We start from the raw sequence: 11,890 nt of genomic DNA on the forward strand, positions 1-11,890 counted from the left end.
TGACGCGAACACCGTGTTTACGCGCACAGAGTATCCGTGTTCGCTGGAGCGAAAGGGTGTCGAGCGACGAGGCCTCTTGTTAGTCACCCCGCGACACGTCTGCTTCCACAGTCCGCGGCTCAACACACGCGTGGCCATCTACTGGCGGGTCATCACGTCGCTCTCGCGCGCCACGGCGGTCAATGGCACCGTCCCGGCCATCTACGTAACTTGCCTCGGCGCCTACCACGAAGAGGTAACTGCTGTTTCCTATCTTCTTCTTGCCCCCTTTGCCGCGCCGATGGTGTTGTTCTGTGGCTGTGACTGTCCTTAACTCTTCCTCTTTCTGCCCAATTAGTTTTTGTTTCACTCTCTCGCAGACTTTGAGCAAACGATGGGCCTCCTGGTCCGAATATGGCACATGGCGCTGCTCGAGGTGCGACATCTTTTTCTCGTGAGTGCTGAGGGGTGAAAATAATAATGCGAGCGACTGACCCGTATGTTCACACGCTTCGTCGAATCCAGGAAGCGGCAGATCGTGACGGGGACGAAGAAGCGAAGGCGCGGCTGATGGGCATAACGCGAGAGCAGCTTCTGTGCGAAATCGAACGCGAGAAGCATCGCAAGACATTCCGCATGCCGAAGGAGGAGCTCCTCATCGCAGGTACATCTTCCGTGCTGTCTGCGCGCAATAGTCGTCTCTCTCTCTCTCTCTGTGTGTGTGTGTGTGTGTGTGTGTGTGTGGTGTCGTGATGATGCGTTCCAACCAATCGTTTCTTGCCCGGCCACAGAGTTCTGCGGCAGCCTATGGATGGAGAACATCATTCAGGTCTACGAGGGCACCCTGCACATATCGGCCAACTACGTGTGCTTCCACGCCGACGTGGAAGGCCACAGCTTTTCCGTGGTCATCCCCTTCCGCGAAGTGCTCGACATCATATCTGTAGATAGCAAGCTCATTCAGGTCAACACCCAATCCAACAAAGTACGCTCGGTCCTCGCCTCTTCTTGTGTTTTGCGTGTGTGTGTGTGTGTGTGACGCCGAAGACTCACGCACGCCATTGCTTCGCTTTTCGGTGTGGCCCGATGCTACCAGTTTTCCTTTTCGCTGCTGTGGCGACGGCAGCACTGCTGCGAGCTGATGGTGCAGCTGTGGTCGCGACGCATCCGCAGCTCGGAGCGGCTGCTGGAGAAGGTGCCTCCGGCCGAGGGACCCTGGGACGACTTTGGCTTCGTCGGCCTCGGGCCCATCGTCAAGGACAGCAAGCACTTCCGATCCGACTACGCCATCAAGCAGAAGCTGCAGCGCAAGCGGTGGGAGGAGTACATCGGCAAGTACGGCTGGGGCATCCAGATGCTCAAGACCTCCGACGCGCTCCGCGACATCGTGCGCTACGGCATTCCGGACGAGCTCAAGGGTACGTGCACCAACATAGGGCACTGCCGTGCCCTGTCCGACCCAGTCTGCTGACACGCGTTTTTTTGGGGGGGGGCTACAGGCGGCCTTTGGCAGATCTTTCTGGGCAGCGCGCATAGCTTTTGTATCAAGCCCGGCGAGTACCAGAACCTTCTCAAACAGTTTGACGGAAAGAACTCGGACGCCATCTCCGAGATTGAGAGGGTTGGCTTTTTCCCTCTCTCTTTTATCTCGTCGTCTTCTTCTTCTTCTTCTTCTTTTTTGAGTGTTGCTCAATTTCTCTGTCTCTCCCCCTCTTCCTCTTCCTCTTCACTCAAACAGGATGTCAACCGAAGCTTTCCCGAGCATCCCTATTTTCAGAGCGAATCGGGCAAGCAGGCCCTGCGCAACGTGCTCATCGCCTACTCGTGGCGAAACCCTTCGCTTGGTTACTGCCAGTCCATGGTGCGCTTCGCTCTCTTTGTTCTCTTTTTCCCCGCTCACCGCCGAACTCTCCTCCTCTGTGAACACTCATCTCACGCCGTTGTGTGTCGCGTGTTGCGTGTTGTTGTTGTTGTTGGCCCACTACAGAACATCATCTGCTCGCTGCTGTTGCTGTTCATGGGCGAGGAGGAGACCTTCTGGGCGCTCACGATCCTGTGCGAGGAGCTGTTCCCGCAGTACTTCACGCCCGACATGCTGGGCTCGATGACCGATCAGCACGTGCTGGAGGACCTCGTCGCCGAGCACTTCCCCAAGCTCAACGCGCACCTGGAGAGCATTCAGCTGCCACTCGTGCTCATCTCCTTCCCCTGGTTCATGTGCCTCTTCATCGGCTACATCCCCATGCAGGTACGGCACCCTTTTGTCTTGCTGCGCGTGTCGTGTCGTGTGTCGTGTCGTGTGTCGTGGCAACGCACCGAGGGGGCTCACTGAACGACACGTTCACATATCAGACGAGCATCCGCATACTGGACATTCTGTTCTGCGAGGGCTACGACAGCACCTTCATGTTCAAGGTGGCGTTGGCCGTGTTCAAGTTCAACCAAAAGTTCATCCTCAACACCAAGGACTTCTCCAAGCTCGTCATTCAGCTCAAGTTCACCAACCTCGACTGCGACACCCTGCTCGAGGTACCCTAGCTACCGTTCATATGCAGAGCTCTCGCGCGCGGTGGTCTACCAGACAATGACTGACCTGTCGCGGTCGTTGTCGTTGTCGTCACCAAACAGATCACAGAGGACTTCTGGTGGGTGACGAGCAAGCTCATCAACGAGATGCGGGACTACCACCGCTTCCAGCTGCTCAAGGAGTCGAAGACCCCGGCGCCGCCCATCGCCTCGCCCTCCGGCACGCCCCTCTCTGCGCGCTCCACGTCGGCGCCGACCCACTTCCCGCGCGCGCCGTCGACGCCCGTGCAGACTCCCACGCCCACGCCCTCGTCGTCGCCGCCGCTGCCAACCTACATGACGATGCCCATCCGCACCCGGTCCGACTCGTCCCTGTTCGCCACGGCCAAGACACCGCTCGGCCCGATGTCCATCCCCGAGGGCACGACCGGGTCGCTCACCACCATCCCCTTCCTCACGTCGGCCGACATGAGCGGCGTGGGCTCGCCCAGCTCGCAGCCGCCCATGTCCGCGCCGCCGGGCTACATAGTCAAGACCCCGTCGCCGTCGCCCACGCCTCGCAAGGTCCAGTTCGACGGCACCAGCATTCCCTTCGTTGGTACGACGCGCGCACGCAACGCTTTTGTTTGCGAAACGTGGCCCAATGCTCACGACGCAACACATACGACACACATCAGGTGGTGCCGCGGACAACAAGATCATGTCCGCGCTCACGCGGCTGTCGTCCAAGGAGCGGCTGTCGCGAGCGGAGGAGGACGAGTCGACGTCGACCGACGCCACCGGCAGCGACGACGACGAGTCCACCAGCTCCATGGACGACAGTTCCGACACCGATTCCAGCGACGACGACACTGTCTCGTCCGAGACCGTCAGCGAGACCGAACGGGTAACGGACCCGGTGCCGACCGGACGGGAGGCGTCGGACGAGGCCGGCAAGGAGGAGAGCCGCAGCGCCCGCCGCCGCAAGGCGAAGCGCGAGCAGGAGGAGGCCGAGCGCGAGCAGCTGTTCCATTTGGAGCTCGACCCGAAGCCCACCGCGCCTGGCGCCACCGCGGAGCCGGACAGCAGCGGCACCGCACAGGCGGCAGACGCCGGCGAGAACGGCCAGAGCGGTGATGGCGTGGTGCCCGCCGCCAGCGGCGCCAAGACGCCCGTCGACGAGGCGGCCCGGCTGGCCGGCGGCAGCAAGAGCGAGCCGTCGACGCCCATCCGCGTCACGCACAGCGACGACGTGCTCGACGCCAACGACGCCGAGAAGGAGAAGCGACGCAAGCGCAAGATCAAGAGCCGTCGACGCCGACTCGCCTCGCTCGGCCGCACGCGCAGCCGCAAGAGCCGCGAGCGGGTGGGCAACCGGCTCAAGGGTGACGTCAACGCCGACGACTCGGGCGACGTCTTCGAGCCCGAGCCCGACGACGACGACGAGCGCGAGAAGCGCATCGTGCGTCTCGATCTCGATCTCAACCTCGCCTGGCGCAAGTCGGCTGCGGAGGACCGCGCCGGCGCTGATGGTAACAAGGGCGTCAAGTACCTGCAGCGCTTCCTGTTCAAGAAGCGGCGCAGGCACTCGGACGGCTACCTGGACATAATCAAGGAGGACGACGCGTCGCTCGTGTCGCCCCGCACCCGGACCGGCGCCGACGACTCGGGCGAGCCCTCCGTCACCCACCGCCGGTTCTTCGTGGAGGAGGACGAGGGCGAGGAGCGCGAGACCACCTTCGGCGGTACACACACACACACACACCTCTCGCTGGCACGCTCGTGTCGTGTCGTGACAGCACATGCTGACATGCTCGTGTCGTGTGTGTCGTATGTGTCGTGTCGTGCCACAGAACCGGATGCGCTGGATTCGGCTCGTCGGGAAAAGGGCAAGGAGAGGGAGACGGTCATCGAGCGGCGTCGCTCGCAGACGGACACCACGTTTTCGCCGCGGCACAGGCCGGGCGAACACGAGGCCGCGCCGGTCGTCGCCTCGTCGTCCTCGTCGGGCGATCTCAGGGCGACCGAGAGCCTCTCCACGTCCGCGCTCAGCCGAACGACCGAGGGCCTCTTCGCGTCATCGTCGTCGTCGGGGGTCCGCGCGGCGTCGGGCCGAACACAACATCAGCAGCAGCGGCCATCGCAGCAGCCGACGACCCACGACAACAGCGGGGGAGAGCGGAAGGACAAAGAAAAGGAGGAGGAGGAACAGAGCGAAGACGAATCGAGTTCGGAGACCGACGAGAGCGAGCGCGATGACGAGCTCAAGAGCTCCATCTTCGTCACCTCCAACACCACCCATCTCCCCAGGTTCGTGTGTCACGCTCGTGTCGTGTCGTGTCGTGTGTGCTGTGTGTCATGTCACTGTGAGTGCTGACAGCTTCGCGATTGCCTGGGCAGGGTGCGGAAGACGAAGAAGGTGCGAGAGCGGCGTGCCTCGGTGGCCAATCTACTGAAGAAGGAGCCCAGCGGCCGGTTGCTCGACCACGCCGGCGCCTTCGTCGAGCGGAAACGGGCCGAGCAGCTCGAGGAGGATTTCCTCATCCGCACGGCCGGCGCCGCCGTAGCCGCGGCCGCCGGCAAGCGGAGCGACGAAATGTCGCCCGTGCACTCACTCAAGGCCATGGACCGTGTCGATAGCAAGCCCAGCGGGCTCGCGCTCGAGCAGTCCCACACGACGCCGCTCAAGCGAAGCAAGGAGGCGGTGGACTACATCAGCGCTGCGGCCGCTGGCGACCTGGCGCCCGCCGTGGTGATGAAGGCCACCGTCACGCCCGGCGGGCGGAGTCCGCCGCTGCTGCCCAAGATCGAGGAGCTGCGGGAAGACCTGACCAGCAGCGCCGACGAGGACTCGGGCAGCGACGGCGACCTGGCGGGGCGCGAGCTCGGTACGAGCCCCGAGGGCCGCCGCAAGAAGATCCGAAGCAAGCTGCGTAACAGCCGGCGGCTCTCGCTGTCGGAGCCCAACCTCAACCTGGCCACCTCGCCCCAGAGCCACCACCCGCACCACCACCACCAGCGCGGGCGCAGCAACAGCAAGGCCGCCGCCCGCCAGGCGCAGCAGGCGGCGTCCGAGATCAAGCGGTCTGACGAGGAGGAGTGGGAGCGCACCTCCGACGACGAGTTGTCGGCCAGGCACCGGCGCGGCGCCAGCAACGGCGGCGGCGACCGGAGCGGCGGCGACAGCGACGACGATGGCAGCGACTCGGACCGCGGGAGCGACGACGGTGGCAGCAGCCGAAGCAGCCTGGACTACGGCCAGTCGTCGTCGGGCGGCGGCGGCGGCCACCACCACCACCAGAGGCGGAGCGAGGACGGCGAGCGGCCCGAGGGCGGCAGCGGCCGGCGCCGGGCCAAGTTCTTCAAGTACTCGGCCGACATCCTGGCCAAGACCAAGGGCGCGGGCGGGCGGGACAAGGACCGCGACCGCGACCGCGATCGTGGCGAGCGCGACGACCGGAAGCGGATCGAGGAGCAGCGGCGGCGGGACAAGGATCGCACCAAGGAGGAGGAGCGCGAGAAGCGGAAGAAGGAGCGCATGGACGAGAAGGAGGCCCGACGACGAAGCAAGGAGGACAAGGAGCGGCGCAAGGTGCTCAGCGGCGGCGGCGACCACGGCGACCACCACCACCACAAGGAAAAGGAGAAGGAAAAGGAGAGAGAAAAGGAGAGGGAGAGGGACGGGCTGGACGATAGTGACAAGAAGCGACGGCACAAGGAGGAGAAGGAGATGAAGCGGCGGAAGGAGGAGGAGGAGAAGGAGAGCCGGCGGAAGCGGAAGGAGGAGGAGAAGGAGCTGAAGAAGCAGCACAAGCTCGAGAAGCGGAAGGACGCGTCGCCGTCGGAGGTCGACGAGCGCGGCGGCGATGGCGGCGCGGGCGGCGGTGGTGGCAGTGACATCGTCGGCAAGCAGGACAAGCAGCACAAGAAGGCGTTCGGGCTGCTGCCGCTGCCTCACCTGCACCACGGCCACTCGCTGAGCTTCCACCTGCCGTCGTCGCCCCGACGCAACGCCGGCGGCGGTGGGTCGTCGGCGGCGTCGAACGGCATGCTCAAGACGCCGCCGTCGCCGCGCGCCCACATCGCGCCGATCACCTTCAACCGCACGACGCCGCACCCGCAGGCGCAGGAGGGCAGCCCGAGGAAGCCGCCCCCGGCCCCGGCCAGCACGAGCTCGTCCCGCGACGCCATGACCTCCTCCGACGACAGCCTCACACAGTGAGGCGAGACCATCATCACCACCATCACTCAAACACAGTGCGATCATTCCCAACAAATAAATGTACACATGTACTTTACCCACGGAGGTTGTCCTGCGGAGGTCCATCAAGGAGGTGGTGTCTGGACCCTCATCAACCACCACTCACCGATGAACAGTGGCCCAACCCACTTCCACCACACCCCACGTGAAGTGTGGCCGGGGTGTAAAGGGTGAAACAGTCAGCAACTCCCTCACAGGTGAGAAGCATCTGCACTCTTGCACTCCTCCACGCATGCGTGGGCGCGCACGGAGGTACTCGCCCTGGGTGGGGTGGCTCTGGTCTCCACATCAAAGAAGTTGGCCCAGCCCTGGTGCCAGAGGAGCAGCACTTCATCAGGGTCTGGGTCCAATAATGTGATGGGAAACACCTCCAGACTGAAGGTGGCACTCCTACAGAAGGGTACACATAAGAATGAACAAGTCCTGCTGACATAGTGAAAGGGGTGACAAGTTCAGAGCTAGCCTCTTCATGTCACCCCAATCCAACATCCCCATCATCTCACAATTGACCAACTTTATCACTGAATTGCCTGCACACATAGCACACATTACACACACACAGCACACCCAGGTGAGAGAGAAGAAGAAGCAACAATGCACCATCAGATTGGTTCAGGACTGGTGTACTCCAGATGGGGTGACATTACCACCACTGCCACCACACTGCATGGATATGTCTCTGTACACATATATCTCTCTATCAACCCCCCTTCTCTATGTGAGAAATTGACATGTCTAGGCCACAAAAACATGGTTCATGTCAATACCTTTATTGTGAGGGTATATGTCCCCTCTTGGATAGCCTCCATACAACTTTCCCATGCTTCTGGGATCTGAACAAACCATGGTTTTTTCTCCTCCTCCCCATCCTGCCCATTTCTATTTCTTTATTGACTTTCTCCTTCTTTTTCTTTTCTGCAGTGGCTGAATATATCTATGTGTATATTTATATATATCATTCCCCTTGGAGGTGCATGTACCCCTACCTTTACTCATTCTGAATCAAGGGCAGTGCAGAATTGTAGGCAAGTAAGAGGAAGAGGAACACCAGGCACAAGGAAGAGGGAAACCATGATGGGTATCATCATGAGGGTAGGCAGTTGGCAACTGGAGTCATGAGGGTAAGCTGATGGGTTGCTCTTCCAGCTCACTCACTGCACTCATCTGTGCCAACTGTGGTTCTTGTGGAAGGCCACAATCTTCTCCTTGGTCTGGATCTGGCTGTCAAGAGTGGCCACCTCCTGCATCAAGCTCTGCTCTTCAGTAGTCATCTCAGTGATATCCTCATTGCTGAGGAGATAGTCACCATAATTATCATTCTCCTCCTCCCACTCTTCCGGAGGAGGAGGAGAGCCACTCCTTCTCCAGCACACCATTGTCCACTTGGTTGTGCAGCAGTTTGGTATTGGCCCTCTCCTTGTTGCACCTGTGCTTCATCACAGCAACCAGTTGCAGGGCTTTGCCAAGCCCCAGCTGCTGCATCCCACCACCATCACTGCTGATGCTGCTGTCACCTACAACAAATACACATCTAGTTTTACAACACCAACAACACTGACCAACCCCCAACCCCCCCTTCCACCCACCAAAACGCCCAGGCGCCCAAACAGAAATAGTACCCCTTGTTGGGCATATTGGTGGGTTCTGCCCACTGAGTTTTTGTTGGTTGTTGGGTTGTTGTTGGAAGTGGCCTGTCTGGGAATAAAATAATGAAGGATAAGGATTGTGGTGGCAACAAGAGGAAGAAGGTGCTGCTGGCAACTGCTATTGCGGCCTGTGCCATGAGCTCAACACCTACCCTGCTCACAAACCAGGTCCAGTGGTCACCCACATTGTCAACCAACACTACATGGTGGAAGAAGAAGCTGCGACCTGGGTGGCCCTCAGGTTGCAGCCAGACAACACACATGTTGTGTGTGTTCCCAAGGGCAAGCAGGTCAATGAGAGCACTATAGAGTTTGACCCAAGGTGCAAATTGGGAGAACCTCAAAGGAGGAGGAGGAGGAGAAGAGGCAGAAGAGAACAACTACCTCTGTCCAGGAGGGGGTGAATGACTTTTGGTTGACATGGTGAAAGACCACACAAAAATTGCTGAGTGTGGGTCTGGGTTCTGCCAACTAAGTGTTTATTGCTGTCAGGGGTGTAGGCTGGCAGACTGATTGGCAGGGCTCTCTACCTCTTCACCCTAAAGGACACCTTGCCACCTCTCCTCTTCCAATTCCCACTTGGACAAGTCCAAGCAAGAGCTGATCAGTGGTCAAGTCAAATGGCAAAGGAGTAGGCCACCTTCCTCCTCCTCCCCCTGCATCTTTTGGGCTTGGCATGATGTGCAAATGGCTGAGATGTTGCTGGTTCCTGTGGGTGGGGAGAGAAGAGAAGAAGAGAAGAATACAGATGATTTTGTGGCCATTTTGCAGATATACATATGATTTTATAGCTATATTGCAGATGACAAATGATTTTGCAGACAACAGATGATTGTATGCCCATTTTTGCATCAACCACCTGTTTCTCTCTTGTGTTGCTTGCCAGCCAATTCCTCAACACATGGTGGCTATCATTAAGCTCTCAGTTGATTATGGGCAGGAGTTGCTGCTGCTTCTCCTCCACCTCCACCACCACCTCCTGCTTCAGCCACACTGGCATGAGCACCCCACTGAGGGAGGCACAGATGGCAGTGACATTGCTGATCTTGTTGACATCTCTGCCACCATGGTGTGGTTGCTTGTTGCATTGCCCACAGCCTATGATCCACTGCAGAAGCCCCCTCACCCAACAAACAAATGCATGAACAAACAAACAAACACATGAACACATGAAGTAACAAGACAAAGTGAGTTCAACAACAAGGGGCTGGACTCAAAGGGGAACAAGGGGGCCACTTACACTTAGGGGAGGTCAGTGCCTTCACAGCTGCTCTGTGGTAGGGGTCCACCAAGCATAAGCAAACACATGCACCTTGTAAGAAGTGATGGGTCCAGCCATCTGGCTCCAGTAGCAGTAGGATTGGCCTTTGAACATGAAGAGGAATAAGTAAAACAAAAAGAGATGAAGATCAGTTGTGTGTCACATCAAACGTTGGACCACCTTGGGTTGTGGCAACGTGGTACTTGCTGCCACCTTTCTTTTTATACCTGGCCAGCTCAGGCCAGCTGGGGATTGGATAACTACCGGCCAATGGTGAGTGTTGATGGGAGATAAAGAGGTGGTTATATGTAACCCGAAATAAAGCCGATGTCCATCATCCGCGAAGCTTTGTCTGAGGAAAAAACAAATAACAAAAAAAAACAAATAACAAAAAAGTTTGCAAGTAACGAACAGAGGGTCGTGAAAGTCTCTTATTTCGCGTTGAACAAAGAACGGAAGAGGGAAAAAAAGAAAGAAAGAAGGGGCAGCCTCTCACTTGTTGCTCTTGCCACGGAGCTGAGCCACGATGAACTTGTAACGCTCGACGCAGTCCTTCTTGGTCTTGCCGGCGACGGCCGCAGAGATCGAGTCCCAGCGCGAAACGCCAAGGGAGGCCGGGAACTTCTTCAGGGCAGCCTCGAGAGCCTTCTGCTCCTCCTGCGACCACTCCGCTGGCGACGCTGTCGAGGCAGATTCCTGTGGACGTTGGCAGATAACAGCTGTGAGCTAACGAATCGCGACGACACGACACGACACGAGAGAGAATGCGCACCTTCTCGGCCGTGGATTCGGAGGTGGCGGTCGTGGTGGTAGAGGGCGAAGGGGCAGCGGCGGCCTTCTTCTTTTCGCCCTGCTGGGGCTGCTTCTTGCCGTTGGCCTGGTGGGGTGCGGTTCCGTTGCTCTCCTCCACCACCGGCGCGAGGTCGGGGATCTGCGTGCGCAGCGAAATGCCGCCGATGGGTCCGCCCGCGTTCAACTTCTGCACCTTGACCTGATCGTGGTTTGATTGTTGATTGGTTGGTTGATTGATTGTTAGAATGCGGTTGGTGGTGCTTCGGGGTGGGGTGTGGGGTGGTGGGGTACGTACTCCCTTGTGCTTGTGATCCTCGATCTGCACGCCGGGCAGGGCGCTCTTCTCGGCCACGACCTTGATCTCGCCCACCTTGGCGATGATCTCCTGCACAGACCTGGACTTGCCGCCGTTGGCTCGGTCCGCCTGATGAAGAAATGAATCAATCAATCAACAATGACGATGATGACGATGACGGTGATTATGATGATGATGATGATGGGTGGTACCTTGGAGTTGACGAGGTCGGCGATCATTCGCCACCTGTTGGGGCTGCCGCCGGGGTACCTGGCGATACCCTGGGCGAGGAGGCCCAGCTCGTCGTCGGTCCACGGAATGGCGGCCTTGGCCTTCTTCTCCTCCGTGGCGGCCTTGAGCTGCTGCTCGTCCTCTTCCTTCTGCTTCTGCTTCTCCTCGACGGGGACGTGGTTGGGTTTGAGGAAACGCACTTCGGCGTCGAAGGCGTCCTGCGCGTTCTGGTTGGTCTTGATGGCCTCGATGAGGGCCTTGAGACGCTCGACGGGCAGGTTGCTGCACATGAGCTCCACATCGCTGGTGGGCGCCTTGAGGTCCTTGGCGCTCCTGCAAAACTTCCTCAGCTTGGCCCTCGCGTCGCGAAGAGCGTTCGCCTTCCTCTGCCTCTCCTTCGTTTCCTGTTTTGTTTTTGTTTATTGTTAATTAAAAATTAATTCGCTCGAGAAAAGAAAAAGAAAAAGAAAAAGGAATGATGAAGTTCGTGTGCGTACCTCTTCGGCCTTGGACTTGGCTTCCCTCTCCTTGGCTTCTCGCTCCTCGGCTTCCTTTCGCTCTTGCTCCTCCCGCACCCTCTTGATGGCGTCGATCTTTTCCTGCTTGACACGCTTCTTGGCCTCCTTCTCCGCCAACTTGTGTCGCTTGATGCGCGGATCTCGCTTGAAGGCGCCCTCTGCCAAGCCAAACAGGGAATGGTGAGCCATCAGTGACGTTGTGTGTGGTGTGTCGTGTGTGTCGTGTGTGTGTGTTGCACTGCATTCGTACCAACGAGAGTGGCAACGCGAGTGAGCTCTTCCCTCTTCTTGCGCTTCCTCTCGCGTTCGTTTTGCCGCTCCATCCATCGCTTCTCTTCTCGGGTCTCGGCCTCCTCGGGGTCGTGTTCGTCGGCGCCGGCAAAGTTTCGCCACGAGCGGAAG

General features: G+C 59.0%; 4 protein-coding genes across 4 annotated transcripts; 1 reads left to right on the forward strand and 3 right to left on the reverse strand.

The window, feature by feature from the left end:
• Positions 1-373: 373 nt before the first annotated feature.
• Positions 374-6,706, forward strand: ACA1_207940 (TBC domain containing protein; the record flags this gene model as incomplete). The annotated part of the gene is made up of 12 exons (XM_004339895.1): positions 374-415; positions 505-643; positions 771-964; positions 1,076-1,397; positions 1,479-1,600; positions 1,718-1,840; positions 1,967-2,227; positions 2,332-2,508; positions 2,608-3,103; positions 3,183-4,229; positions 4,338-4,794; positions 4,885-6,706. The coding sequence occupies 12 exons, from the start codon at positions 374-376 to the stop codon at positions 6,704-6,706; spliced, it is 5,202 nt and encodes a 1,733-aa protein (XP_004339943.1).
• Positions 6,707-7,905: 1,199 nt separating this feature from the next.
• On the reverse strand, positions 7,906-8,227 carry ACA1_207950 (uncharacterized protein; the record flags this gene model as incomplete). The annotated part of the gene is made up of 2 exons (XM_004339896.1): positions 7,906-8,078; positions 8,119-8,227. The coding sequence occupies 2 exons, from the start codon at positions 8,225-8,227 to the stop codon at positions 7,906-7,908; spliced, it is 282 nt and encodes a 93-aa protein (XP_004339944.1).
• Positions 8,228-9,313: 1,086 nt separating this feature from the next.
• ACA1_207960 (uncharacterized protein) lies at positions 9,314-9,766 on the reverse strand (the record flags this gene model as incomplete). Its single annotated transcript, XM_004339897.1, has 2 exons — positions 9,314-9,499; positions 9,704-9,766. The coding sequence occupies 2 exons, from the start codon at positions 9,764-9,766 to the stop codon at positions 9,314-9,316; spliced, it is 249 nt and encodes an 82-aa protein (XP_004339945.1).
• Positions 9,767-10,144: 378 nt separating this feature from the next.
• On the reverse strand, positions 10,145-11,811 carry ACA1_207970 (Myblike DNA-binding domain containing protein; the record flags this gene model as incomplete). Its single annotated transcript, XM_004339898.1, has 7 exons — positions 10,145-10,348; positions 10,425-10,631; positions 10,740-10,868; positions 10,952-11,009; positions 11,055-11,374; positions 11,468-11,646; positions 11,739-11,811. The coding sequence occupies 7 exons, from the start codon at positions 11,809-11,811 to the stop codon at positions 10,145-10,147; spliced, it is 1,170 nt and encodes a 389-aa protein (XP_004339946.1).
• Between the last annotated feature and the right edge of the window lie 79 nt (positions 11,812-11,890).

The sequence above is a fragment of the Acanthamoeba castellanii genome, assembly GCF_000313135.1.
Source record: "Acanthamoeba castellanii str. Neff unplaced genomic scaffold scf7180000084757, whole genome shotgun sequence".
NCBI lineage: Eukaryota > Discosea > Longamoebia > Acanthamoebidae > Acanthamoeba > Acanthamoeba castellanii.